This window comes from Staurois parvus, unplaced genomic scaffold (genome assembly GCF_062004578.1).
Source record: "Staurois parvus isolate SC_StPar_1 unplaced genomic scaffold, SC_StPar_1.0 ptg000449l, whole genome shotgun sequence".
In the NCBI taxonomy this organism is placed as follows: domain Eukaryota; kingdom Metazoa; phylum Chordata; class Amphibia; order Anura; family Ranidae; genus Staurois; species Staurois parvus.
In genome coordinates, this window is record NW_028318245.1 from 6,906,990 (window position 1) to 6,934,606 (window position 27,617).

Here is a 27,617-nt window from a genome sequence, read left to right on the forward strand (position 1 = left end):
AGCACTGTCCCGACAGAGGTCAGGGGTCCTGCATACACCTAGAGCAAAATTAAAACTCCTCCTATAAGCTTTAACGTGCTCTGCTGGACACTGATAGAAGTCACAAGACTGCTATATACTGCTGATATGAAAAAGGTATATAGCAGTTTATACTATTTACTAAAATTATTGGATTTCCATGTTCTGTGTACTGAGGGAGACCAGATATAGTGAATGCAGGGTCCGGGGAGAGTGGATATAGTGAATGCGTGGTCCGGGGTTTAGTAACACTTTAAATCATATATAGTCTGGTCTCAGTTTCCTAAGCACAAGGGAACAGTAGAGAAGGAATTAAATACTCTCCCAGCAGCCAGCATCAGGTGGAAACTGATTACTGGGATCTGCTGGACATTGGGAGACACCCACTGGTGGACACCGCCACTACAAAACTCCACCCAGGGGACCACAGTGCCGCCTGCAGGTGATTCAGGTCCTGGCACTCTCTGTACTGATAAAAGTAAGTGTCTTTGCGGCTCCTCGTGGGAGGAGCATGTAAAAAAATAAATCTCTTTTGCAGTTATTGTTTCAAAATATTTATTATATTTTAAGTATCATCTTTCATTTTAAAGATAGGGACAACTTTGTCTTGTCTAGCAAAAGCTTCCCAAATTAGTGGCTTTGGGAGAAATCTGAAGCTGCTACAGTAGACTCAGGTTTTGATGGTCTGAATGTCTACGAACAGTCTGTGATATCAAACTACTTCCCCAGCCTAGGTTGGGTGCAGAAGCCCATCTGGTGGGCAGGGATTCATCGGGCTTTCAGCCACTTTCTGGGGGGATTAAATTAGGTCACAGGGTCCCCAGTACCTGCCAGCAAAATTTGAAGCAGCTTCCTCATACAGAATCCAGACGTCACCTCACACGGTCACTGGAAGTGTTCCTCATAAAGTCTACATTGTGTACCTCCCTCTCTACCTATCAGTTACATTGAAATTTCTAAGGACGGCTTAGAGTGGCTTTCCATATGAAGAATCTGCAATGGGTGTGACTGGAGGGTTTCTGTTCTGCCGTGAGTGCTTGAAGAAGGCTCATCCCTTGCGTGGTCTCTCGCAGATGTGGCGTTGATGTGCTCCTTCTCTTGTGATAAGCTGGGGTTCCCAGAAAACAACCAGTTTCCAGAGGCAACTGAAGGTGGATCGCCTGACTTGAAAGATTGGTCAACGTAAAGGTTCAATGGGTGGTGACTGAGTTTGCAGCGGAAGGGAGGGTGTAGACGTTCTGGAGATTGGGGGGAATTGGGTTATGTGTGCAAAGCCAGTGAATCCTAGCTTACATTGGAAAGGATGATGGGCATTACCTAGGGCTGTCTGCATGTAAGCGAAGGAATAGGAATGGCCATTGCTTGCATAAAGACTGAGGGCTCCTGAGAGCAGTACCGAGGAAGGGTGCTGTGATGTTTTTCCGGAAGCTATCTACAGCCCCTCCCACCAGTCATGATCTGCCTGCATTGCATAGAAAAGCTCAGAGGGCCAGCAATGGTGTCACAGGGTCTAAAAAAAAGTATGTAATATATGTTGTAAATGTAAAATGTTTTATTCAAACATTTCATGAACATGTTGATGGGGTGGGGTGGAGTAGGATCCAGAGAAGGCAAAATAAAAGCAGATTAAACTTCAGTTCAGCTTTAAGCCGTTGCACCAAATGAGATTTTTTGGGGAGATCAGTTAGAATTTGTCCAACCTACTGAAAACAATGCACCGGCTGAATGGCTGGTGTCTTACGCCAACAGCTATAATGCAAGTCGATGGAATGAGGCTGAGTTGCATCCAGAGCTCCCTCTAGTGGCTAATCTGCAAATTTCTATATTTAATACAATGCAAAAAAAAATATGGAAGAGAAAGCATGTACAGAAGCAAACACTATAAAAAGCAATACGTTAAAATATGGGCTTGCTGACAATATACTTTACTCTCCCTTTTTAAAGTTCCTAGCCTGTGGTCCACGCTTTGTGGTTTTGGCAGCCACATTGCAAAAAGGCATTGATGTATGAAACATCATTTCATGTTTTTCTCCTCACGTTTGGATTGTGCAAAGATGATGTTAAAATCCACGGTGTGTGGGCAATAGTCTTGGTACCATCATGGTGCTGTTGTTTAGACTGAAGAGTTGGTCCTCACCATAATCACAGAAAGGGTTGCCCTTTAAAACCACGAAAGAGGATCCATTATATACACAAGTGCTGCTTAGTGAAGGCATTTTCATAGTCCTTGTTATGGATTTAGTTCAGAGAGTCTCATGTGACATGTCATAGCTGTCTTTCTCACCACTGGAAGACCTGGGGTCCTCCTCCGGCAGTTTAGAGTGAATCTGTCGGTGTTTCATTAGAGCCGTCTTCCTCCGAAAGCACTTCCCGCATTTGGAGCAGCAAAAGTGCTTTCGGCTTGTGTGTACCGTCATGTGTCTTGTAAGACTCGCCTGCCGGTCAAAAGATCTCCCGCATTCCGGACAAGCGGGGGGCTTGTCCCCTGTGTGGTATTTCCAGTGCTTGTTAAGAGCAGACTTGCTGGTAAAACCTTTGCCACATTCAGGGCAGCAATAGGGTTTCACCCCAGTGTGCAGTTTGGCGTGTACGTTCAGGTTGGACTTCGAGGAAAACCGCCCCCCACATTTACTGCAGATAAACGTCTGTTCTTTGGGGAGGCCTTTCCCACCGTGAGTGCTTGAAGAAGGCTCATCCCTTGCGTGGTCTCTCGCAGATGTGGCATTGATGTGCTCCTTCTCTGCGGCGTGCCGTTGGTGATGGACAGCAAGCAGCGAAGCCTCGCCAAAAGCCTCTCCGCACTCCCAGCACTTGTACAGCTTGTCTCCAGTGTGCGTTTTCATGTGCATCTCCAGGTTCGAGATGATGGAATAGCATCTTCCACATTCGCCGCAAACAAAAGGTCTTTGTTTTGTGTGCATAATGGGTGTGGGATGACTCAGCCTAGGAGGAGAACATCGGCCAGATTCGGAGCAGGAAGGTTCTGTTATGCTAAGACTTCCCTTTTTGCATGGGTTCGAGTCCTCCTTAATAGGAGTAGATGTGTTCTGGATAGATCCTCTTGGTTTGAGATTGCAGCTTGAGGGATGGTTCCCTTCACGTGAAAAGGGTTCCTCTTTAACATGAGTACGAGGAGAACGGGTGTGGTCCTCCTTAATATGAGGAGGTGTGGAATGCGTATGATATGACGGTGTTAAACCTTCATGGTGGGGAAAATGTCCTGGAGCTGAGAGGCTTTTCTCCCTATCATGAGGAGTTGTTGATTGTGTACAATATGTGGATGCTGAAATTCTAGGATGGGGATGATGTTCTACAGCTGAGGGGACTTCCTCCTTAACAGCAGTGGTTGTAGATGGCACACGATGAGTAACCTTCAAGATGTGTGGAAGATGTTCTACAGCTGAGACCTCCTCCTTAACATCAATGTCTGTAGATGGCACATGATGAGTAGCTGTTAAGACGTATGGAAGATGTTCTACAGCTGATGGGGGCTCATCCTTAATTTCAGTAAGGGTAGATTGTGTTAGTGTGGAGATCTCAGGATGTGGAAGGTGTTCTACTTTACAAGAAAGAGGTCCCTCGGTAATCTGAATTGAAATATATTGTATTTGTTCTGCAGGTGTGGAGATATCAGAGTGTGGAACATGCTCTGAGTAAAGGAACCCTTGGCTAGGTGTAAGTTGAGTAAGATCGGTGGATAAAGACACATCAGGGTGGGGGACATGTTTAGCCGAGAGAGAATCCTCTTTAAGATCAGATTGTCCATGATGGGTGGTTGTGGAGATGTGCTGAAGATGTTCCATTTCCCCAGATGGGAGTTGTTCCTCCATAATCTGAATGGATATGTATTGTATGTGGTCTGCTGGTGAAGGGATATTTGAGAGTGAAGAAGGTTCTTCAGCTGACAGTGACCACTCCTTAATGGGAGAAGATGGCGACTGTGTATGATGTATGGGTGTGAAAATGTTGGAGGTGAGATGTTCTTCAGCTGTGAGGGTCTCCTCCTTGGATGAGGAAGGCATACAATGTGTGGAGATGCCAGAGATCGGGAGGTGTTCCTCACGCGAGAGGTGCTCCTCTATGAGGGGAACTGGCATATCTTGTACAATGTTTGTCACAGTGATGTCAGAGTATGGAACATGTTCTTCCTCTTTACATGATGTCTCAGTGTTCTGTTCCTCTGATGGTGAACATTTGGCAAGGAAGGGATTGATAAGAATGTTACTATCTTCATTCATACAGTTTGGTGATGGAGAAATAAGGGGGTCGAATCTTCCAGGCGATAAAGCTGGAAGAAAACATGGTGGTGAGATGATGCGAACACAGGGACAGAAACACAAAATGCAAACCTAAAATTCTGAGATGGAGACCTTCATTGTTGTCTAAAATAATCATACCAGTTGATTGGTCTTATGCTGAGACAGACCAATGTATTAGCAAGTCTCCGAAGCTGTATGTTTAACAGTGGAATGTTCTATTGCATGGGAAGGAAATTAAAAAAGAAAAGGAGAATGGAAATTACCTCCTCTTAAAAAATGTGGAAGACAATGCCTTTTTTTGAGACAACTTTCTCATTGGTTCCTAAGGGTCTTTGATAGCAAACAAGCCTCATACAACTGAGAATTGTGATCCCATATCTTACCCGGTGATGTGAGGGGCAGCTGATCCTCCTTCATGACGTCCTTGTAGAGATCCTTGTGTCCTTCTAGATATTCCCACTCCTCCATGGAGAAATAGACAGTGACATCCTGACACCTTATAGGAACCTGACACACACAATGATACAGTCACCATCCAGACACATCCCTTGTCTGTTACTGGAGAATGTCCCAGAATTCCCGGCACCGCTCACCTCTCCTGTCAGCAGCTCCATCATCTTCTTGGTGGCTTCTAGAACCTTCTTGGTGTTGCTTGTCTCCAGTGTCCTTTCTTCAAATGAACGATCACTGAAGTCCTTCTTGATGGGTCCATAATTCTGTGTGACATTAACGAATAAAAAATTAGCTAAGAAACATAAACCAACATGGAGATGTTGAGCTGTCAAGATGTCATGTGACCTCCCAGAATTCTCCTCACCTCTCCATTCAGGTCTGTGTTTTATTAATATAGATAAGAGATGTCATGTGACCTCCCAGAATCCCCTCTCCTCTCCGGTCAGGTCTGTGTTTTATTAATATAGATAAGAGATGTCATGTGGCCTCCCAGAATCCTCCTCAACTCTCCGGTCAGGTCTGTGTTTTATTAATATAGATAAGAGGTGTCATGTGACCTCCCAGAATCCTCCTCACCTCTCCGGTCAGGTCTGTGTTTTATTAATAGAGATAAGAGTGTTGTGTGACCTCCCAGAATCCCCTCTCCTCTCCGGTCAGGTCTGTGTTTTATTAATAGAGATAAGAGTGTTGTCATGTGACCTCCCAGAATCCTCCTCACCTATCCGGTCAGGTCTGTGTTTTATTAAGAGATGAAAGTGATGTCATGTGACCTCCCAGAATCCTCCTCACCTCTCCGGTCAGCAGGTAGATGATCTCCAGGGTGAGGTCTAATATCCTCTCAGTCAGGTGACTCCGGCCCATCTCCATCGTTACGGTATCTGGTGTCTGATGTAGGGAGGACTGTGGCAGCATGGCATTTCGAGGGATACTCCTTCCTCCAGGATACAGATGACCAATATTAGGAACAACACCTAATAACGGTGGAACGCATAGAACCATTAGACACCCGATGGCGATCCATACCCTTCAAATATCTAATATTACAATCATATGACATAATGTTAATATGAAACAATATATTTAGGGATATGTTCACTAGATGAGTATTATATAACAGGATAAAATATGTATATAGGGACTCTGGCACCCACAGATAATAAAATTAGCCCCACACCTTCAATAACAGCCACCTCAAAAATGAAAGCTCTGTAAAACCGGAAATAGCTTTCCCCCTTCCATCTTTGTGCTCCCTATTACACTTCCTACGTTTGCGTTCCACACTACTTCCCGGTGATGCGTTCCACCTGCCATGAGCTTTGTTCCTTGTTCAGGATTTATATTGGCGACGAGCGCCATCTATTGTCCATTTGTGATAACTGCAAGCTACATCCCACCGGCCACGGTTTACGCCCTTACCAGACGGTGGAAATCATCGCCTGTTTTTTCTTTCCCTTTGTGCCCCTCTGAATGCAATATACTGGCCGGAGACCTGGGCATTCCGGTGGGGGAGGGGGGTAAAATGGAAGCGGGCGGTACTAGATAATTGCAGATACATAACCAGAAAGTGCCCTGGAATCCAGCAAGAGGAAGTCAGGTGGAACGCAGAAAGGAAGAACTTTATTGACAACATCCCGTGCAGACAGAAACAGTTTATGTTCTGTTAGGAGGGACAGTGACAGCAGGTAATGGGATACATTGTGACCTGTCCATACATTGTTATTATGTAACACTTTTATTATTATTTTCTAGGAGCCTGGAACCCTGATTTCAGTATAGATCTCCCTATATTGATATGTGCTTGTATCATATATGTATTAATAAGTGTTTGTGTGGGGGAGGGGACATTAGAGTGTACATTTTTTAGAGTGTACATTTTTTGTTTATTAAAATCTTGCAAACAAATAAGCTCCTGTGGTGCAGAGACTGATGAGACTGGCTCAGTGATCTCTGTACAACACCATGATATATGTCACAGCTATACAAATGTATAGTAATAATAGTGTGTGACTGTGGGGGAGGGGACATTAGAGTGTAAGCTCCTCTGGTACAGAGACTGATGTGATTGTGGGGGAGGGGACATTAGAGTGTAAGCTCCTCTGGTACAGAGACTCGCTCAGTGTTCTCTGTACAGCTCCATGGTATATGTCAGAGCTATATAAATATATAATAATAATAGTGTGTGACTGTGGGGGAAACATTAGAGTGTAAGCTCCTCTGGTTCAAAGATTGGCTCAGTGTTCTCTGTACAGCACTGTGGTATATGTCAAAGCTATATGAATAAGAGAGTATGATCATTGTTATGTAAACAGTTACTGTATTGCACTTGCTGGTGTTTTTTAATAAGCTGCGTACAGCAGACTTAGAATGAACCTGCAGTATGAAGTCTGAAAATGATAACTATTGATAGTCTTTTCATCTGCTTGTTTATTTTAATCTACAGTAGAGACTTTGCTCTCTAGGACATCAGGTTCGAGTCACTGAGAATGGATGAGGAAGAGAATCACAAGACCCAGAAGATACTGGACCTCACCCTGGAGATCATCTACCTGCTGACCGGAGAGGTGAGGAGGATTCTGGGAGGTCACATGACATCACTCTTATCTCTATTAATAAAACACAGACCTGACCGGAGATGTGAGGAGGATTCTGGGAGGTCACATGACATCACTCTTATCTCTATTAATAAAACACAGACCTAACCAGAGAGGTGAGGGGGATTCTGGGAGGTCACATGACGTCACTCTTATCTCTATTAATAAAACACAGACCTGACCGGAGAGGTGAAGAAGATTCTGGGAGGTCACATGACATCACTCTTATCTCTATTAATAAAACACAGACCTGACCGGAGAGGTGAGGAGGATTCTGGGAGGTCACATGACATCACTCATATCTATTAATAAAACACAGACCTGACCGGAGAGGTGAGGGGGATTCTGGGAGGTCACATGACATCACTCTTATCTATATTAATAAAACACAGACCTGACCGGAGAGGTGAGGAGGATTCTGGGAGGTCACATGACGTCACTCTTATCTCTATTAATAAAACACAGACCTGACTGGAGAGGTGAGGGGGATTCTGGGAGGTCACATGATATCACTCTTATCTATTAATAATACACAGACCTGACCGGAGAGGTGAGGAGGATTCTGGGAGGTCATATACCATCTATATCTCACTGGGGGAGCTTTTCCTTCAAATAGCCACATTTTCCGTCCCATAGCCACAACAGGAAGTCCGATGAAACCCTTCCAAAGTGAGGGAATCCATGGTAGTCACCAGAACTAGTGTTCCTATTGGAAGATATCCCCTCCATTCCTCTTCTGGTGACAACTCAAAATTTGGGATCTTCTTTTACTTTCAGTGATAATGGTCACCAGGACCAACAGAGAGGGTGATTCTTCCTAGGTGTTCTATTCTTTCTCCACTCCATCCAGAACTAAATTCACATCGTGACATTGACCCATGTCTGTTTCCACAGGATTATATCGTCATCAAGAAGTCACTGGTGACAAATATGGCGCCCAACTGCCTGGTACTTGTCCCAGGAGGATGGAGCAGAAGCCAGGGTCTCATTATGGAACCTCTACCTCACTGTCTTGCATTGGAAAGAAACCAAGGCAAGAAAATCCTGGAAGTCACCCAGAAGATCATTGATCTGCTGATAGGAGAGGTGAGCGGTGTCGGGAATTCTGGGACATTCTCCAGTAACAGACAAGGGATGTGTCTGGATGGTGACTGTATCATTGTGTGTGTCAGGTTCCTATGAAGGCGTCACTGTCTTCTTTGTATTGTAGGCACACAAACATGGAGAAGAACACAAGGACCTGAAGATGGACATCATAGTGGAGAACTGGAAGGCCCTCAAGTCTCCAGGTAAGAGTTGTGTACCTCCCATTAAAAAAATTCAGCACGGTCAGGAAATTTTAGATTTCCAGATGTCTTACCAGTGTATCCCGATGTTGATCAGGGTTGGCGAAGAGTAGGAGACCTTATTTAGTAGAACCTTTCCAGGGTTGGAGACCTTATTTAGTAGAACCTTTCCAGTGTTGGAGACCATATTCAGTAGAACTTTTCCGGGTTGGAGACCATATTCAGTAGAACTTTTCCGGGTTGGAGACCATATTCAGTAGAACTTTTCCAGGTTGGAGACCATATTCAGTAGAACTTTTCCGGGTTGGAGACCATATTCAGTAGAACTTTTCCGGGTTGGAGACCATATTCAGTAGAACTTTTCCAGGTTGGAGACCATATTCAGTAGAACTTTTCCGGGTTGGAGACCATATTCAGTAGAACTTTTCCGGGTTGGAGACCATATTCAGTAGAACTTTTCCGGGTTGGAGACCATATTCAGTAGAACGTTTCCAGGTTGGAGACCATATTCAGTAGAACTTTTCTGGGTTGGAGACCAAGTTCAGTAGAACTTTTCCGGGTTGGAGACCATATTCAGAAGAACTTTTCTGAGTTGGAGACCATATTCAGTAGAATTTTTTTCCGGGTTGGAGACCATATTCAGTAGAACTTTTCCGGGTTGGCTCCACAATGAAGTAGGTTGGCTACATGAGCAAAAGCAAACAACGAAAAGAGTAGAGCAATCTCAAGCTTTTTAGCCCAGAGGAAGCCCTGAATTAATTTTCAGATGTTCCACCAGTTCATTGGCCCCTTACATTGCTGGTCAGTAGAAATAACTAGATATGTGTAGTTCATCTCCTTCCGAACCGAAATTCAGGTAAAATTTTCATTATTCAGATGTATCTGAGTTTCCGAATTACTACAGATCCGAAATAACGAAACCAAATTTTGTCTGAAATGACGCAATATCTGAATTCGAGTCAAATTTGAAAATGAAATTGAATTAAAAAACAAATTAGAAATGTAAACATATTGCTGATTTACTTCAAAGACTGTATGTATTAGTGCAAGAACATTGTTGTCTTCCAAAATTTGCATTTCGAAAGGAATAGAATAGAAAATAATGGAATAGAATAGAATATGAAGGAATAGTATAGAAAAGAATAGAATAGAAACGAAAAAATATAGCCATCTTCCGGAATTCGATTTTCAAAAAGAATAGAATAAAATAGAATGGAAAATAAAACATAAAATGAATAGAACGGAACAGAAGAAAATAAAAGAATAGAGAATAAAAGAATAGAATAGAAAGAATATAGCTGTCTCCCGAAGTTCGAAAAGAATAGAATATAACAGATCAGAAGAAAATGATAGATAATAAAAGAATAGAATAGAAACAAATAAAACAGAATAGAAAAAATATAGCCGTCTTCCGAAATTTAAACTTCACATAGAATAGAACCAGCTATTCTTCACAATGAATTCGGATCGATTTGAATTTTGAAAAGAATAGAATAGAAAATAACGGAATATAATATAATATAAAGGAACAGTATAGAAAATAAAAGAACAGAAATGAATAGAGATTAATAGAAAAGTATAGAATAGAAAAGAGAGAATATAGCCATCTTCTGGAGAATTTTGAAAAGAATAGAATAGAAAATAAAACAGAAAAGAATAGAACAGAAAAAAATAAAATAGAAAATAAAGAACAGAATAGAAAAAATAGAATAGTATAGAAAGAATATAGTTGTCATTCGAATTTCGAGATCTGAATAGAGTAGAATAAAATAGAAAGAATATAGCTGTCTTCCGAAATTCAAATTTTGAAAAGAATGGAATAGAACAGATCAGAAGAAAATTATAGAAAATAAAAGAATATGATAGAATAGAAAAAAAATAGATTAGAATAGAAAGAATATAGCCGTCTTCTGAAATTCAAAAAGAATAGAACAGATCAGAAGAAAATTATATATAATAAAATAGAAAATAATACAATAGAATAGAAAAAAAATAGAATAGAAAGATAATAGCCATCTTCCGTGATTCGACTTTCGAAAAGAATAGAATAGAAAATAAAACAGAAGAGAATAGAACAGAACAGAAGAAAATAAAAGAACAGAAAATAAAAGAATAGAATAGAAAAAAATCGACTAGCATAGAAAGAATATAGCAGTCTTCCAAAATTTGAATTTCAAATAGATTAGCATAAAATAGAATATAGCTGTCTTCTGAAATTCGAATTTCAAAAAGAATAGAATAGAACTCATGAGAAGAAAATGATAGAAAATAAAATAATAAAATAGAATAGAATAAAATAGAATAGAAAGAATGAAGCTGTGTTCTGGAATTCGAATTTCAAAATTCAAATAGATTAGAATAAAATAGAAAGAATATAGCCGTCTTCCGAAATTCGAAGTTCAAAAAGAATAGAACTCATGAGAAGAAAATGAGAGAAAATAAAAGAATAAAATAGAAAATAATACAATAGAATAGAAAAAATGGAATAGAAAGAATATAGCAGTCTTCCGAAATTCAAATTTCAAAAAGAATAGAATAGAAAATAAAACAGAAAAGAATAGAACAGAACAGAAGAAAATAAAAGAATAGAGTAGAAAAAATAGAATAGTATAGAAAGAATATAGCCGTCTTCCGAAACTCGAATTTTGAAAAGAATAGAATAGAACAGATGAGAAGAAAATAATAGAAAATAAAATAGAAAAGAATACAATAGAATAGAACAGAATAGAAAGAATATAGCCGTCTTCCGGAATTCGAATTTCGAAAAGATTAGAATATAGCCGTCTTCCGAAATTTGAAAAGAATACAATAGAACAGATCAGAAGAAAATGATAGAAAATAAAAGAATAAAATAGAAAAGAATACAATAGAATATAAAAAAAAGGAATAGAAAGAATATAGCCGTCTTCCAAAATTCGAATTTCGAAAAGAATGGAACAGGTCAGAAAAAAAATGATAGAAAATAAAAGAATAAAACAGAAAATAATACAATAGAATTAAAAAAAAAATTCCGAAATTCGAATTTCAAATAGCATAGAACCGGCTATTCTTCACAAGGAACTCGGATCGATTCGATATTTTCAATCTGAATACTTTGAATCCGTCGGAACAATGTGAATCCGGCCGAGAAAGAATAAAGGTCGAAACTAAATGAAACAAATTTTGCGAATGCAACAAAACAAAACTAGTAACTTAACGAATCGATCCGAAACGAAACACATTTTTTTCTTCGTTCTGCACATGTCTACAAATAATGCAACCCTTACAGAGAGCTAAAAAGGTCATTGGTGTCATTTTGATGGCTTTGCCAGGCCTTGTTGGTCCTGGAACCATGCAAGCACCTTCAAATGGAAGGTCGACCAGCTACAGCTCAAGGAACCCATAGCAACCTCTGGGGAAACCCTAAGGTTTCCTGGAGCCCTGGTTGAGAATGGTTGGATTAGAGTGTCTCTCAATGAGGTTCTCTTAGTAGAGGGCTTGCTGCTCTGATTGTGGAGAACAACAACTCAGCTGGGATTCAAATGCTGGTCAAGATGGTCCTTCAAGTCTCAGCAATCTATTAAATTAAATCCATCTGGCTACTGACTTGGCTTTTGCCAGGCCTTGTTGGTCCTGGAACTATGCAAGCACCTTCAAATAGAAGGTCAACCAGCTACAGCTCAAGGAACCCGTAGCAACCTCTGGGGAAACCGTGGTTGAGAATGGTTGGATCAGAGTGTCTCTCAATGGGGTTCAATTAGTAGAGGGCTTGCTGTTCTGATTGTTGAGAACAACTCAGCTGGGATTTGAATGCTGGTCATTGCTAACAAGATGGTCCTCCAAGTCTCAGCAATCTATGAAATTAATCCACCTGGCTTTGCCAGGCGTTCTTGGTATTGGAACCATGCAAGCACCTTCCAATGGAAGGTCAACCAGCTAAAGCTCAAGGAACCCATAGCAACCTCTGGGGAAATCCTTGGGTTTCATGGAACCCTGGTTGAGAATGGTTGGATTAGAGTGTCTCTCAACGAGGTTCTCTTAGTAGAGGGCTTGTTGCTCTGATTGTGGAGAACAACTCAGCTGGGATTTGAATGCTGGTCATTGCTAACAAGATGGTCCTCCAAGTCTCAGCAATCTATGAAATTAAATCCATCTGGCCACTTACCTGTCTTTGTCAGGCGTTGTTGGTCCTGGAACTATCCAAGCACCTTCAAATTGAAGGTCAACCAGCTACAGCTCAAGGAACTGGTAGCAACCTCTGGGGAAACCCTTGGGTTTCATGGAACCCTGGTTGAGAATGGTTGGATTAGAGTGTCTCTCCATGAGGTTCTCTTAGTAGAGGGCTTGCTGCTCTGATTGTGGAGAACAACTCAGCTGGGATTTGAATGCTGGTCATTGCTAACAAGATGGTCCTCCAAGTCTCAGCAATCTATGAAATTAAATCCACCTGGCTCTGCCAGGCGTTGTTGGATTTGGAACCATGCAAGCACCTTCCAATGGAAGGTCGACCAGCTAAAGCTCAAGGAAACCATAGCAACCTCTGGGAAAACCCTCGGGTTTCATGGAACCCTGGTTGAGAATGGTTGGATTAGAGAGTCTCTCAACGAGGTTCTCTTAGTAGAGAGCTTGCTGCTCTGATTGTGGAGAACAACACAGCTGGGATTTGAATGCTGGTCATTGCTAACAAGATGGTCCTCCAAGTCTCAGCAATCTATGAATTTAAATCCATCTGGCTACTCACCAGCCTAGATGGACCCCATCTACCTATAACATGTCTTATATAGCAATGTCACCTCCATATGAACGTTCAGATAAATCCCCAAATGTCCATCTTCTCACCACCCTCTCTTTCTGGCCACCAGGTTCCCTAGGCATGGTCAACCTACCCACTGCACCATCACTGGACCTTCTGAAAGACCTTACAATGATCAACCCAACCACTGATGAATCCTGCTCAGTGGAGGAACTTGATATGGCCCACTCTCCGAAGAAGAACGCACCATGTAGACCCGTTGACTTCTCCAAAGCAGCGGATCCAATTCCATCTGCTAATGTTAAAGGGGAAACGGCTGTACAAGTAGAAGACATGGACTCACGTTGTAGACATCAGACATCTGTTGGTGTTAAGAAGGAGTCAGCCTTGTGGAAAGAGGAAGGACTAGCTCTACCCACTGGTCATATCAAGGAGGAGCCCTCCTTATCTGATGAAGAGCACCGTTCAAATGGGGGACATATATCTGTTATTGTTAAGGAGGAACCAGATTCAGGAGGCGATGGAGAGCACCTCCCAGCTGAAGACCAGTCCCGAACATGGACAGGAAACAGTGGCTCAGAGATCACATCTGACCACAGTAAGTGTTACATATGTAACCGGGACCTCTCTCCACAAGAAATGGTCTATATTTCAGGAGGACTCTACCCGTACACCACCTGTGAGACATGCTTCAGGGACAACGCCCAGGTTATGATGCACCGGGCCCTGCACGTGGTTGGCAAGCGCTATTCTTGCTCTGAGTGCGGGAAATCCTTTGCCAATAACTCACACCTGGTCCGACACCAGCGAGTCCACTCTGGTGACAAGCCGTATTCCTGTCCCGATTGCGGGAGGAGCTTCGCCAACAGCTCCCATCTTGTCCGCCACCTGAGGGTCCACACTGGGGACAAGCCTTACTCCTGCCTGCAGTGCGGGCGGTGCTTCTCCAACAACTCCCACCTCGTCATCCACCAGCGGGTCCACACGGGCGACAAACCCTACTCCTGCGACGAGTGCGGTAAAAGCTTCGGCACCAAACAGAACATGGACCGCCACAAGAGGATCCACACGGGGGAGAAACCCTTCGACTGTCCCATCTGCAAAAGAAGCTTCGCCCATAAGTCGGCCATGGTCAAACACGAGCGGATCCACACTGGGGAGCGGCCGTACACCTGCGGCGAGTGCGGGAAGGGCTTTGTGGCCAAGTCTGAGCTGGTGAAACACGAGAGGACCCACACGGGGGAGAAGCCATATGAGTGCGCCCAGTGCGGGAAACGTTTCAGCCGGAACTATGAACTGGGCCTTCACAAGAAGATCCACACGGGGGAGAAGCCTCACTGTTGTCCCCAGTGCGGAAAATGGTTCCTGCGGAAGTATGAATTCATCCTTCATGAGAGGACCCACACAGGGGAGACGCCATATTGCTGCTCCATATGCGGGAAAGGGTTCAGCCACCGGACTAATTTCAGCCGCCACCTGAGCACTCACACGTCCTACAACCCTTAACGGGACATGGGAAGTCTTTATATTGCTCAGATTTCTAGCTCAACGTTGGCTGCCTGGTGGTGAAAACTGGAACTGCGACATGACCATATCAGTATGAACAGCAGAAAGTCCTGTCTGTGTGTCCCATTGCGAGATTATCCTTTCACTTCCTGTCCCGGAGACACAACAGGAAGTAAAATAAAATCTCTCCAGAGGGAGGAGAAATACCAACAGGTGTCTCCAACACTTCCTGTTCTTCTCACAATGTGCATCAGAAGCTGCAGCAAGTCAGATAGAGCTCCGCCTCATTTCCTGGGTGGGACGCCCAGCATCATCTAGCTCTTTCCTCCCCCAGCATGAATGTCTCTGGCCCCGCCCCTTTAATTCTCCAGCCTGCTTGTCCCTTTCAGTCCCCAGCCTTCCTGTCCCCGCCCCTTTCAGTCCCCAGCCTTCCTGTCCCCGCCCCTTTCAGTCCCCAGCCTGATTGTCCCCGTCCCTTTCATTCCCCAGCCTGCCTGTCCCTGGCCCCACCTCTTTCATTCCCCAGCCTGTCCCTGGCTCCGCTCCTTTAATTCCCCAGCTTGTCTGTCTCCGCCCCTTTCATTCCCCAGCCTGCCTGTCCCTTTCATTCCCCAGCCCTTTCATTCCCTAGCCTGCCTGTCCCCACATCTTTCATTCACCAGCCTGCCTGTCCCTGGCCCCGCCCCTGTCATTCCCCATCCTTCCTGTCCCCACCCCTTTCATTCCCCAGCCTGACTGTCCCTGGACTTGCCCCTTTCATTCCCCAGCCTGCCTGTCCCCACCTCTTTCATTCCCCAGCCTGCCTGTCCCCACCCCTTTCATTCCCCAGCCTGCCTGTCCCTGACCCTGCCCCTTTCATTCATTGGATTTCAGTTCTTTCCCCCATGGAGGCTCAGCATCACATGTGGGCGTTACCTAGGGTGGCCTGCATGCAAATACAGCCTGCTTCCAGTCTGACACCCACCTTGCTTTTAATATTTGCATAACCCATGCCAAGTGCCGGCCCACTGCTTGCATCAGAGCTGAGAGCCCTGGAGAGCAGGACTGAGGCCGGGAGCTGCGATGTTTTCAGGAAGCGAAGTACAGCCTCCTGGCGGCCCCTCCCACCAGCCACAATCTGCCTGCGTTGCATAGAGAAACGCAGACACCCAGTGATGATGTCACTGGGCCTAAAAACGGCATGTAATGAAAAGAGAGAGGGTTGCCTTTTTTTTCCCAGCATGTTAATGGGAAGGGGGGGAGAGGAGTAGGCAAGCCAATAATAGAAGCAGAATAAATGTCACCCCTAATCCTTCCAAGGCTAAGGTTGTTACTGGTACAACGGGGTTCCCATTGCAAGATTTCTTCTCATTTCCTGTACCAATGACAACTGAAAAAAATAAAACCGTCTCTGACACCCTCTGTCCAGGAGACAATGACCCCCAGGATAAATAGGGAGCGTCTTCCCAGCAGGGACACAGCAATAAAAGAAAAAAACCTGACCGGGGTTCCCAACCTTCCCTGCTCCATCCCAAAGTGTTTTTGACTTTTTTAGTTTTAGATACACTAAATCTATCACATTTCAGCTTGGTAGAGGACAATCGAACATTGATTCAACTTTTCACTGTGATCGCCGAGGTATCAGCAGTGGAAAATCCACCATTTTTGTGCCTTTTATTTATATCCATGACTCTACAGCAAAGACTGAAGTCAGGTAATGATGGAGACACCCGCAATGACTTGATGATGGTGGAGAGATCACTGTGTGGTTGGTGCATGTCCTGATTGGGCCGTTTGTGTGATTCAGACCTCCGGATCCTATGGGACATTTTTAGCGGAATCACTTTACAATCCCAATATGAATGTGATCAGCCCATTGCCGGTCATATGTTCTAGGCCTTGTCTGTAGTGCTAGGTTACAAATATAATATGGCTCACTCTGTATGCATGCTGTGTATTCTGTTTGGGGGTCTGTACACCTGCTGCGCTCATTATGAGGGGTTCCCACCATCCCTGTGCTGAGTTCCCGGGTCTGTACGCCCGCTGTGCCCATTGTGAAGGGTTCCCACCATCCCTGTGCTGAGTTCCCAGGTCTGTACACCCATTGTGCCCATTATGGGGGTTCCCAACATCCCTGTGATGAGTCCCCAGGTCTGTACACCCGCTGTGCCCATTATGAGGGGTTCCCACCATCCCTGTGATAAGTTCCCAGGTCTGTACACCCGCTGTGCCCATTATGAGGGGTTCCCAACATCCCTGTGATGAGTTCCCAGGTCTGTACACCCGCTGTGCCCATTATGAGGGGTTCCCAACATCCCTGTGATGAGTTCCCAGGTCTGTACACCTGATGTGCCCATTATGAGGGGTTCCCACCGTCCCTGTGCTGAGTTCTTGGTCTGTACATCTGCTGTGCCCATTATGAGGGGTTCCCCCATCCCTGTGATAAGTTCCCAGGTCTGTACACCCGCTGTGCCCATTATGAGGGGTTCCCCCCATCCCTGTGATAAGTTCCCAGGTCTGTACACCCGCTGTGCCCATTATGAGGGGTTCCCAACATCCCTGTGATAAGTTCCCAGGTCTGTACACCTGCTGTGCCCATTATGAGGGGTTACCACCATCCCTGTGCTGCATTCCCGGGTCTGTACGCCTGCTGTGCCCATAATGAGGGGTTCCCACCATCCCTGTGCTGAGTTCCCAGGTCTGTACACCCGCTGTGCCCATGATGAGGGGTTCCCACCATCCCTGCACTTAGTTCCTGGGTCTGTACACATGCTGTGCCCATTATGGGGGGTTCCCACCATCCCTATGCTGAGTTCCCGAGGTCTCTACACCCACTGTGCCCATTATGAGGGGTTACTCACACTAGCTGCACAATCAATATTTACTGATTACCCAGAAAAGGTGGATCTAGGGTTGTAGGCTGGATCTCACCCAAACCTCTACAAAGCCTCAGGGCTCCAGGACCCAGACCAGAACTTGCTAAGCCCTGAGAAAACCAACAAGCTTGGATAAGGGTTGAGTGCTCTGGGGTCATGGAGGACAGAACTATGAAAGGACCATGGCTCACAGTACATTGTGAGCCACCATCGATGGCTTGGCCCCACAGTTCAGGGCCCATCTACCAGCTGATGCTGTTGGTACTGAGCACAATCTGATACCTATCTGTTCCTTCTCATGGACAGGAGGAACCAGTCAACTTCCATCATCTAGGCTGGCCAGGAATTCAGAAAGATGAGGAGCAGCCACCTACCCACCTCTCTAGTTCTCCAGGACACAACTAAAATGAATCTGTAAGGAAAGCCGAATCAAAACAGTCATGAAAACCATGACTTTACGGCAAAAGTAGGTGCAAGAACTGACTGAGCTTTAACCACTTCCCGTCCGGCCATTGTATATAAGCGGCCAGACGGTGGCAATGCAGGGTCGGGTGGCCATTTATAAACGGCCTCCCCGCACCCTGCTTGTGCCTGCTCCCTGGGAGCGCGCAGCACCACGATCCGGTGCCCGCTGTGTCCTCTGGACACAGTGGAACACCGATCGTCGGATGGGACCTCTGTGCGAGGTTCCGATCATGTGATCACTGATTAGCCAATCAGTGATCACATGCAGAGTAGTAAGCAAGATGTCACTTCTGACATCATTGATTACTACGTGTGAAATCTGTGAATGATCACAGAGATCACATGGTACAGGGCCATTCACAACAGCCTTGTACCATGTGACAAGCTGTGCCAATCACAGCTCACTCAGTAGTTCTCAATGGCTGCAAGAATGCAGCCAGAGAGAAGGAGAAATTATTGCTTTTACAGCCTTTATGGCTGTAAAAGCAATCAGTGTAAAAAAAAAAAAAAATCATCACCCCCCACAAGTAGTACAATATCACCATGGTGACAGTATGTAAAAAAAAAAAAAGTAAATAATATAAAAAAAATTAAAAAAAAGGTTTAAAAATTATAATTTTTGGTTATAAACTAATTTGGGTTTTTATTTTTTTTACTAAAAAGATAACGGAATACATTTTGGCCAAGATTTATGGTGAAATACTATTTGCAAAATTTTATAAGAAAAACACTTTTTTTCAACATTTTTGGACTTTTTCATTTACATAGCAAAAAAATTAAAAATCCCAATGGTGAATAAATAGCATCAAAATAAAGTTTTATCTGTCTCAAAAAAATGCTAAATTATTCATATGGGTACAATGTTGCATGACCGTGCAATTGTCATTCAAAGTGTGATAGCGCTGAAAGCTGAAAATCAGCCTGGACAGGAAGGGGGGGGGGGGAAAGTGTCCGGACTGGAAGTGGTTAAATAACCAGTATTCGGAACCCATTAAGAGAAGCAGAGAAGAGCTCCACGATCTCTCCAATGTATTCGCATTGTCTTTATGATGACATTAGCTGCAATATTACCAATTATTCCCCGCCTCTTTCTGCTTTCTAAAGCCTTAGCTTTTGGGGGGGTCCAAAGCTTGACCCCCTTGCTTTCTCTCTGTGTCCTCCAGCAGTCTTCTCAAAGGTCATGAGGTCCACCTAGAGCAGGGGTGGGCAAACTTTTTGACTTGAGGGCCGCAATGGGTTCATATATTGGACCCGGGGGCCGGACCAAGAGTAGATGAATGATGTGTATGTGTCATCCATAGTAAGTATAGTAATATTCCCCCATAGTAATTAATCCCCCATATAGTAATTCATCCCCCATAGTAATTCATCCCCCATATAGTAATTCATCCCCCATATAGTAATTCACCCCCCATAGTAATTCATCCCCCATAGTAATTCATCCCCCCTATAGTAATTCATCCCCCATATAGTAATTCATCCCCCCTATAGTAATTAATCCCCCATATAGTAATTAATCCCCCATATAGTAATTCATCCCCCATAGTAATTCATCCCCCATAGTAATTCATCCCCTATAGTAATTCATCCCCCATATAGTAATTCATTCCCCATATTAAGTCCCCAAGTCCCCCATATAGTAATTCATCCCCCATATTAAGTCCCCAAGTCTCCCCTGTGTCAATTCACTTACCTTTGCTCCGCGCGTTCCTCTCGCCGTGTTCCCGTGCCGTTCCGGTGTAGCATGAAAATCTGTCTCCTATGAGGATCTGTCCCCCTCAACGTATCTGCGCATGTGCCAGTTTCAGGCATTAGCAGCCGATCGGCGATCTCCGGCACATGCGCAGATACGTCGAGGGGGACAGATCCTCATAGGAGACAGATTTTCATAATACACCGGTCTTCAGGGCGGACTGTGAGAGGAGCCTAGCTCCCCTCGCGTTCGTCACGCTGCCCCGCCTACACACATCCTGACAGCCATCCTGACAGTATCACGCTCCGCGGGCCGGATTAAAAGGTCCGCCGGGCCGTAGTTTGCCCATTGCTGACCTAGAGGCTTCCAGTGGACTCTTCGCTCTTGCTTAGTCAACCTGGCTGCATTTATGCAAAGCAGAATTTGGAGGACAGAGCTTCAATTTCCCAGAATTCAGTGCTGGCAGGGCCATGATTGCCAAGATTTTTTTTGATTGACATAAGGAGCCTAGAGAAGTGAGTGGGGGCAAACAGCAGTCCAAGTAGCCCCAACACTAGGTCACTCAGGTATTAAGATCCACCAGGATGAAGATACATAATGTCTTCTGAAACGTTCTCTAAATTTTTAGGTATACCCAAACCACAGGGGAGAGTGCATTATTAAGAAATAACCTGCCCCCCAAACAATGCAAACCTAAAGAGGCATAAAAGAGTGCCAATAATAAACCTTGACCCCCTTGCCTTCTCTCTGTGTTCCAGCAGTCTTCTCAAAGGTCATGAGGTCCACCTACAGTCTTCCAGAAGATTCTTGGCTCTTGCTTAGTCAACCTGGCTGCCTTTAGGCAGAGCAGAATTTGGAGGACAGAGCTTTCGATTTCCCAGAATTCATTGCTGGAAGGCAGTGATTGCCAAGACTTTTTTTTTGATTGACTGACATAAGGAGCCTAGAGAAGTGAGTGGGGGCAAACAGCTGTCCAAGTAGCCCCAGCACTAGGTCACAGGGGTACACACTTAAGGCACTCTGAATGCCAATCAAAGCCTGTCACTGAATAAAATGGTAAGCTTACAGTCCTGTTCACACATTGTGTTTGCTTTGCTTCTTTTCAAATGACACCCCATGTTGCTTTTTGGCACTTCAAAGCATTTCCAAAGCCACCATCTATGACAAAGCTCACCAACAGCACATGCAGCTTTTGAGGGGTTAGCTTTGCTTTGGAGGTATTGCAGGTATGAGATATCCCAGGAAATAACAGAGAAAACTGGGAAACCAACAAGCAAACCAGAAAGACGTCATCAGCAGTCACGTCCATATATTCTGGGAGCGTCTGGTGCAAACATCAAATCTGGTGTGCCACGTGGAACAGCAGGAAGATGAGCGGGGTCCGGACTGGAGCAGAGCAGCGAGCAGATGGCACACATGGTAAGCAACATGGGAATGCTATACCAGAAGGTGAGCAGAAAATGATCAGCAGAGCTGGTGAACCACAGCAGGAGAAACTAGCAATGTTTGTTGGGGGTTACTACTGAGCAGGGGATCAGCAGAGCTGGGGGTTACTACTGAGGATTCAATAGAGATGGGGGTTACTACTGAGCAGGAGATCAGCAGAGATGGGGGTTACTACTGAGTGAGGATTCAGCAGAGCTGGGGGTTACTACTGAGCAGGGGATCAGCAGAGATGGGGGTACTACTGAGTGGGGGATCAGCAGAGCTGGAGGTTACTACTGAGTGGGTGATCAGCAGAGATGGGGGTACTACTGAGTGGGGGATCAGCAGAAATGGGGTTACTACTGAGCGGGGGATCAGCAGAGCTGGGGGTTACTACTGAACGGGGGATCAGCAGAGCTAGGGGTTACTACTGAATGGGGGATCAGCCTTTTACCACATGATCAGCTGTGTCCAGATCACAGTGAAAATACAGTTGCTGGTTATCGGCAGCACTCTCCTCACACTGGCACAGAATGAGGAAAGTACTGCTGAAAACCGGCAAATGACACAGAGGACATCTGCACCGATCAGGGTACTGATGATGAGTTCCCAGCAGTTCCATCCATCAGTGCTGCCTATCTGTGCCACCTCATCAGTGCCCATCAGTGCTGCCTATGAGTGCCACCTCATCAGATAGGCAGCACTGGTAACTGATGAGGTGGCATGGATAGGCAGCACGCCTATCAGTGCCCATCAGTGCTGCCTATCCGTGCCACCTCATCAGTGACCATCAGTGCTGCCTATCAGTGCAGCCTCATCAATGCACATCAGTGGAGAAAAATTACCTGGTTGCAAAATTTAATATAAAAACAAAGAAAACGTTTGTTTGTTTTTTTATAGTGCAAAAAATAAAAACCCCAGTGGCAATTAAATACCACCAAAAGAAAGCTCTGTGTGTGGGAAAAAATTGATAATTTCATATGGGTACAGTGTTGCATGACCGCACAACTGTCATTCAAAGTGTGACAGCACTGAAAATATGCCTGGGTGGGAAGAGGGTAAAAGTGCCCGGTAGGCAACTGGTTAAAAGAAACAGAAAATCAACACACACAAGGCATCTGCCAAGCTTCATTAAAGCTTCAAAAAAGCATCCCAAAAAACATGTTGGATCAGCAGGCACTTTAATATGTGTTGAAGTGAGCCCTTAGTATTCCACCCAACATATTTCGAAGGCCCCCCCACTGAACGTCAACACTCCAGTAAGAGAATGACCCACAGTGAGTAGAAAATAACAATTTATTATAAACTCCAACAAAGAACACTGATAGACTCGTAACACGTGTTGTGATTAGAAAAGTTTTTGCTTATTGGCCTTAGCTAGTTACAGATGTCAGTGACAACCCTACAATTTATTAGCAGGAGGTTGTCACGCCTTCCAGCACTGTAGAGGGAACTCCTTGGTTCTGTAAATATTTCCGTGCTGCTTTTTCAAAGATGTCTATGGAGTCAATGAATGCTGCCCCGGAGCTTGATGGGAACAAAGAGCATGCACTTTGGGCAATACGTCTTCTGCATCTCTGTCCAACACACAGTATGTATATTACACGAAGGCCACGGAATGGCATGTGTGTCCTAGTGGAGAGATTTTCCTTCATTTTCCATTCTGTAGCCACAAAGTTAGAGAAATCTTCTTGGACAGCTGTCCGCATTGCATGATTGCCCCATGGTGACTGCTCAAATTGTTGAATTGTCCCGCTCTTTCAGTACTGGTGACAATGGTTACCAGGATAAATTGGGTCTCCTTATTGGGAATTGGGGGGGGGGGGAAAAAAAAAACCCTTACATGGTTTGTAACCTCACTGCTCTGTCCAAAAATAAAATGTTTGGGCTGTAGATATAATTACCCAAGTACAACGATCCATTCAGTAGATACTTCAACCCCTTCATGATCAATTCCATCGGCTGGATCTTCGCAAACTGGTTCTATGGACGTCCAAAATTTAATTCCACTGACTGGCTTTATGCAAACTGGTTCTTTGGACATCAGAAATTTAATTCCACTGGTTGGATCTACGCTAATTGGTTCTAGATGTCGTAAATTGAATTCCACTAGTTGGATCTATGCAAACTGGTCCTAAGGACGTAGGAAATTTAACTCCGTTGGTTGGATCTAGGCATACTGGTTCTACAGATGTCGGGTATGTAATTCCGCTGGTTGGATCTCAGCAAACTGGTCCTAAGGACGTTGGAAATTTAACTCCACTTGTTGGATCTAGGCATACTGGTTCTACAGATGTCGGATATGTAATTCCGCTGGTTGGATCTATGCAAACTGGTTCTATGGACCTCAGAAATTTAAATTCCACTGGTTGGACCTGTGCAAACTGGTTCTATGGACGTCAGATATTTAATTCCACTGGTTGGACCTGAGCAAACTGGTTTTATGAAGGTCGAGAATTCATTTCTACTGGTTGGATCTATGCAAACTGGTTTTATGAGGTCGGGAATTAATTTTTTCTGGTCGGATCTATTTAAACTGGTTCTATGGAAGTCAGCAATAATTTATGGCGTTTGGATCTATGCAAACTGGTTCTGTGGACATCAGGAATAATACTGGTTAGATCTATTTACGTTCTATGGACATCAGGAATAATTTCTGCTGATTGGATCTATGAAAACTGGTTTTATGGAGGTCATGCATGTCTTCTGGTTGGATCTATGCAAAGTGGTTCTATGGGCGTCAGGAATAATTTCTGCTGGTTGGATTTAAGCAAACTGGTTCTATAGACATCAGGAATAATTTCTGGTGGTTGGATCTATGCAGGTTCTATGGACATCAGGAATAATTTTTGGTGGTTATATCTATGTAGGTTCTATAGACATCAGGAATCATTTCTGGTGGTTGAATCTATTGAAACTGGTTCTATAGACATCAGGAATCATTTCTGGTGGTTGGATCTATGCAGGTTCTATGGACATCAGGAATCATTTCTGGTGGTTGGATCTATGTAGATTTTATGGACGTCGGGAATCATTTCTGCTTTTTGGATCTATGCAAACTTGTTCTTTGGACCTCAGGAATAATTTCTGGTGGTTGGATCTATGCAGGTTCTATGAAAATCAGAAATAATTTCTGGTGGTTGAATCAGGTGATTTGAGCAATGCAAACTGGTTCTATGGACATCAGGATTAGTTTCTGGTAGCTGAATTTCTGCAGGTTATATGGATATCAAGAATAATTTCTGGTGGTTGGATCTATGCAGGTTCTTTGGAGGTCAGGAATAATTTCTGGTGGTTGGATCTATTCAAACTCGTTCTATGGATATTAGAAATAATCTCCGCTGATTAGATCTTTGCAAACTGCTTTAATGGGCATAAGGAATTAGTTTCCACTGATTGGATCTATGCAACCTGGTTCCATGGACATCGGAAAAAATTTTGGTTGGTTGGATATGAGAAAAATGGTTCTATGGACACCAGAAATTAGTTTGCCTCTCACTTGTATAGGGAAAACATACAAATTCAAAAATTGGAAGCTAATTTTCAACGAATGACGAGTGTTTTGGAAGTCAGCACAGCCAGGCTAGGAAGACTCAAGACTTGGATAAAAACTATTGGAACAGTCCAATCTCTAGCAGACTTCCAATTTATTAACCTATCTATAGTCATTTGTTTCTGACTTATTTGAGATCCATATTTTGGGCGGCAGCACAAATGGGGTCATTTGGCTTGCTTTTCCCGGATATGAATCTTCTCATGTTTGACCAGATGCGACCTAGTGAAGAACCATTTCCCGCAATCTACACACGGATACCGCTTATCTCCAGTGTGATACCGCTGGTGCTTTGTGAGTTCCGGGACACTGCGGAAAAACTTGCCGCAGTCAGAGCAGCCAAATGGTTTCTCTCCTGTGTGAATCCGAAGGTGCTTGACAAAATCAGGTTTGCGGATGAAAGGCTTGCTACAATAGGAACAAGTGAAGGGCTTTTTGTCGGCATGGATCTTCCGGTGGCGGTTACACTCTGAAATGCTGACAAAACTCTTCCCGCACTCTGGGCAGGAATAGGGCTTCACCCCGGTGTGTGTTCTCTCATGCACAACGCGTTCAGAGAGACTGGCAAAGCCTTTACCACACTCAGGGCAAACGTACGGCCTTTCCCCACTGTGGATCCTCCTATGCGTCACCAAGCTGGAGCTGTGGCTGAAGCTCTTCCCGCACTCGGTACAAGTAAACGGTCTCTCTCCAGAATGGATCCTCCGATGCGTCACCAGACTTGCTTTTAGACCGAAGCATCTGCCGCATTCAGGGCATGCATGCGGTTTCGCCCCAACGTGGACTTTCTTGTGCTGCTTGAGTGAGGACTCTGAGCTGAAGCATTTCTTGCACTCAGGGCAGGTGTGAGACTTATACCCTGTGTGGACAACCTCGTGGGCCTTAAGCGTGGAATTCCTGGTGAAGCATTTCCCGCATTCAGAACATGTATACAGCCCATTCTGCTCGTGGACTTTCCGGTGCATATTGAGCATCGATCGGACGGTAAAGCGCTTCCCGCAATCAGGACAGGAGAAAGGTTTGTCACCGGTGTGCGTCCTGAAGTGCGCATCTCGGACACTTTTAAAAGTGAAGGCCTTCTCACATTCCAAGCACGTATAGGGCTTCTCTCCCGTGTGAAGGCGCTGGTGAACTTTCACTGTCGCTCGGGCAGTAAAACACTTCCCACACTCTGAGCAGGCATAGGGCTTCTCCCCTGTGTGGACTCGCTGATGGATTTGCTGATGGCTGACAAGCATCAAGTGCTCTCTGAAACACTTTCCACACTCCGAGCAACAGAACGGTTTGTCTTTCAGTTGTCCTTGTGTCTGCTGTTCTTCACTGCGAACATCTTCCTCATCTGACTCCTCTTTTACAATTATAGAGAAACACTTGGTGTATTTCTCAGATATAGAACAGTCTTTCATATCTTCATCTGAGAGAGGTTCCTCTTTGATACGACAGACAGGCGTTGAAGGGTCAGACTTTGGATGATATTCTTCATCACTTGAAAGTGCATCCTCTTTGACATGAGAGCGGAGAGTGGGAGGAACGGAGTCCGGGTGATGCTCTTCATCACTTGAGAGGGAATTCTTTTTCATACGAGAGCGGAGAGCAGGAGGAACTGAGTTTGGATGTTGTTCTTCATCACTTGAGAGTGCATCTTCTTTGATAGGAGAGCGCACAATGAGAGCAGCAGATTCCAGGTGTTGCTGTTCATCACTTGGGAGTGGATTCTTTTTGATATGAGAGCGGAGAGTGGGAGGAACATAGTCCGGTTGATGTTCTTCATCACTTGAGAGTTCATCCTCTTTGATATAAGAGCGGGAAGTGGGAAGAACAGAGTCTAGATGATGTTCTTCATCACTTGAGAGTGACTCCTCTTTGATATTATAGATGAGGGTGGGAGGAACAGAGTCTGGGTGATGTTCTTCATCACTTGAGAGTATTTCCTCCTTGATTTGGACAGTGAAATGTTCATCATCTGAGATTGATTCTTCCTTAATTTGGACAATTTTGTAATCCATTGCGTAATTTTTTTTTTTAGTGGACCTGTTAAAAAAAAAAAAAAAAAAAAAATTGTACTGCAATCAGTTTATCAATTCAGTTAATGGACCTTCCCCTCCCATGCGCTCCATGGAGATTTTTTCTCCAACTCAAAACAAAGTCCTGTCTTTCCGGTTGTCCTCCATCATGACATTCTTGTGTCCTAAATACTCCCACTCCTCCATGGAGAAATAGACAGTGACATCCTGACACCTTATAGGAACCTGACACACACAATGATACAGTCACCATCCAGACACATCCTTGTCTGTTACTGGAGAATGTCCCAGAATTCCTGACACTGGTCACCTCTCCCGTCAGCAGCTCAATGATCTGGAGCTTTCAATCCGAGTTTATGCTGCTAATGGCCAAAACACATGTAGGGTCAATTAAAATGTCAACTGGTTAGCTAAAGTAAAGGCTACCAAAGAAGAAACTCCACCCATCAATCTGAGGCCATCAACAAAGCTTCTTGTTTCATCAGTGAACCACTAAAGGCTCCCCTTAGTCCTCCATGCCAGCTAAGGGAGCAGGCAACATCTGGACCTTCTTGACCACAATTTAAATGACCACACAACAAAGATAGACCACCCATCACGCAACTTATTTCTTTTCCTAAATATATATATATATTAACAAAATGATAACGCACGGTCTGAAAAGTTTATCCCTCTGGTATGTTTTGCTGTATATCAGGGGTATTGAATTAAAACAAATTCAAAGGGGTCTGGTCAGTAAAAATTTGCAAACTGGTTC

The 27,617-nt window shown here is 44.4% G+C and overlaps 3 protein-coding genes across 5 annotated transcripts in view; 1 reads left to right on the forward strand and 2 right to left on the reverse strand.

Moving 5' to 3' along the window:
- Positions 1-556: 556 nt before the first annotated feature.
- LOC149453497 (uncharacterized) overlaps positions 557-27,617 on the reverse strand; it is a 33,953-nt gene continuing 6,892 nt past the window's right edge. Inside the window, exons 1-5 of one of the 3 annotated variants that reach the window (XM_089688270.1) lie at positions 6,147-6,429; positions 5,520-5,701; positions 4,871-4,993; positions 4,661-4,784; positions 557-4,306 (exon numbers count right to left, since the gene is read on the reverse strand). In XM_089688270.1, coding sequence (XP_089544396.1) covers positions 2,262-4,306; positions 4,661-4,784; positions 4,871-4,993; positions 5,520-5,642 — 2,415 coding nt within the window. In that variant the 5' untranslated portion in view covers positions 5,643-5,701; positions 6,147-6,429 and the 3' untranslated portion in view covers positions 557-2,261. Of the gene's footprint in view, positions 4,307-4,660; positions 4,785-4,870; positions 4,994-5,519; positions 5,702-5,904; positions 6,121-6,146; positions 6,430-27,617 lie in introns of those variants that run through there. The other 2 variants (XM_089688271.1, XM_089688272.1) reach the window with 2 other exon arrangements.
- Positions 6,043-16,768, forward strand: LOC149453498 (uncharacterized). The gene is made up of 5 exons (XM_089688418.1): positions 6,043-6,412; positions 7,171-7,291; positions 8,216-8,407; positions 8,532-8,610; positions 13,449-16,768. The coding sequence occupies exons 2-5, from the start codon at positions 7,214-7,216 to the stop codon at positions 14,843-14,845; spliced, it is 1,746 nt and encodes a 581-aa protein (XP_089544544.1). The 5' UTR covers positions 6,043-6,412; positions 7,171-7,213; the 3' UTR covers positions 14,846-16,768.
- LOC149453499 (uncharacterized) overlaps positions 22,562-27,617 on the reverse strand; it is a 32,152-nt gene continuing 27,096 nt past the window's right edge. The window contains exon 6 of the mRNA XM_089688652.1: positions 22,562-26,867. Coding sequence (XP_089544778.1) covers positions 25,004-26,867 — 1,864 coding nt within the window. The 3' untranslated portion in view covers positions 22,562-25,003. The remainder of the gene's footprint in view (positions 26,868-27,617) is intronic.

Bases quoted from the DNA above. Each gene is read 5' to 3' on its own strand.
- LOC149453498 (XM_089688418.1), top strand. From the start codon at position 7,214: ATGGATGAGGAAGAGAATCACAAGACCCAGAAGATACTGGACCTCACC. The intron at 8,408-8,531 runs GTGAGCGGTGTC...TTTGTATTGTAG, and splicing joins TTGATCTGCTGATAGGAGAG to GCACACAAACATGGAGAAGA. The intron at 8,611-13,448 runs GTAAGAGTTGTG...TCTGGCCACCAG, and splicing joins GAAGGCCCTCAAGTCTCCAG to GTTCCCTAGGCATGGTCAAC.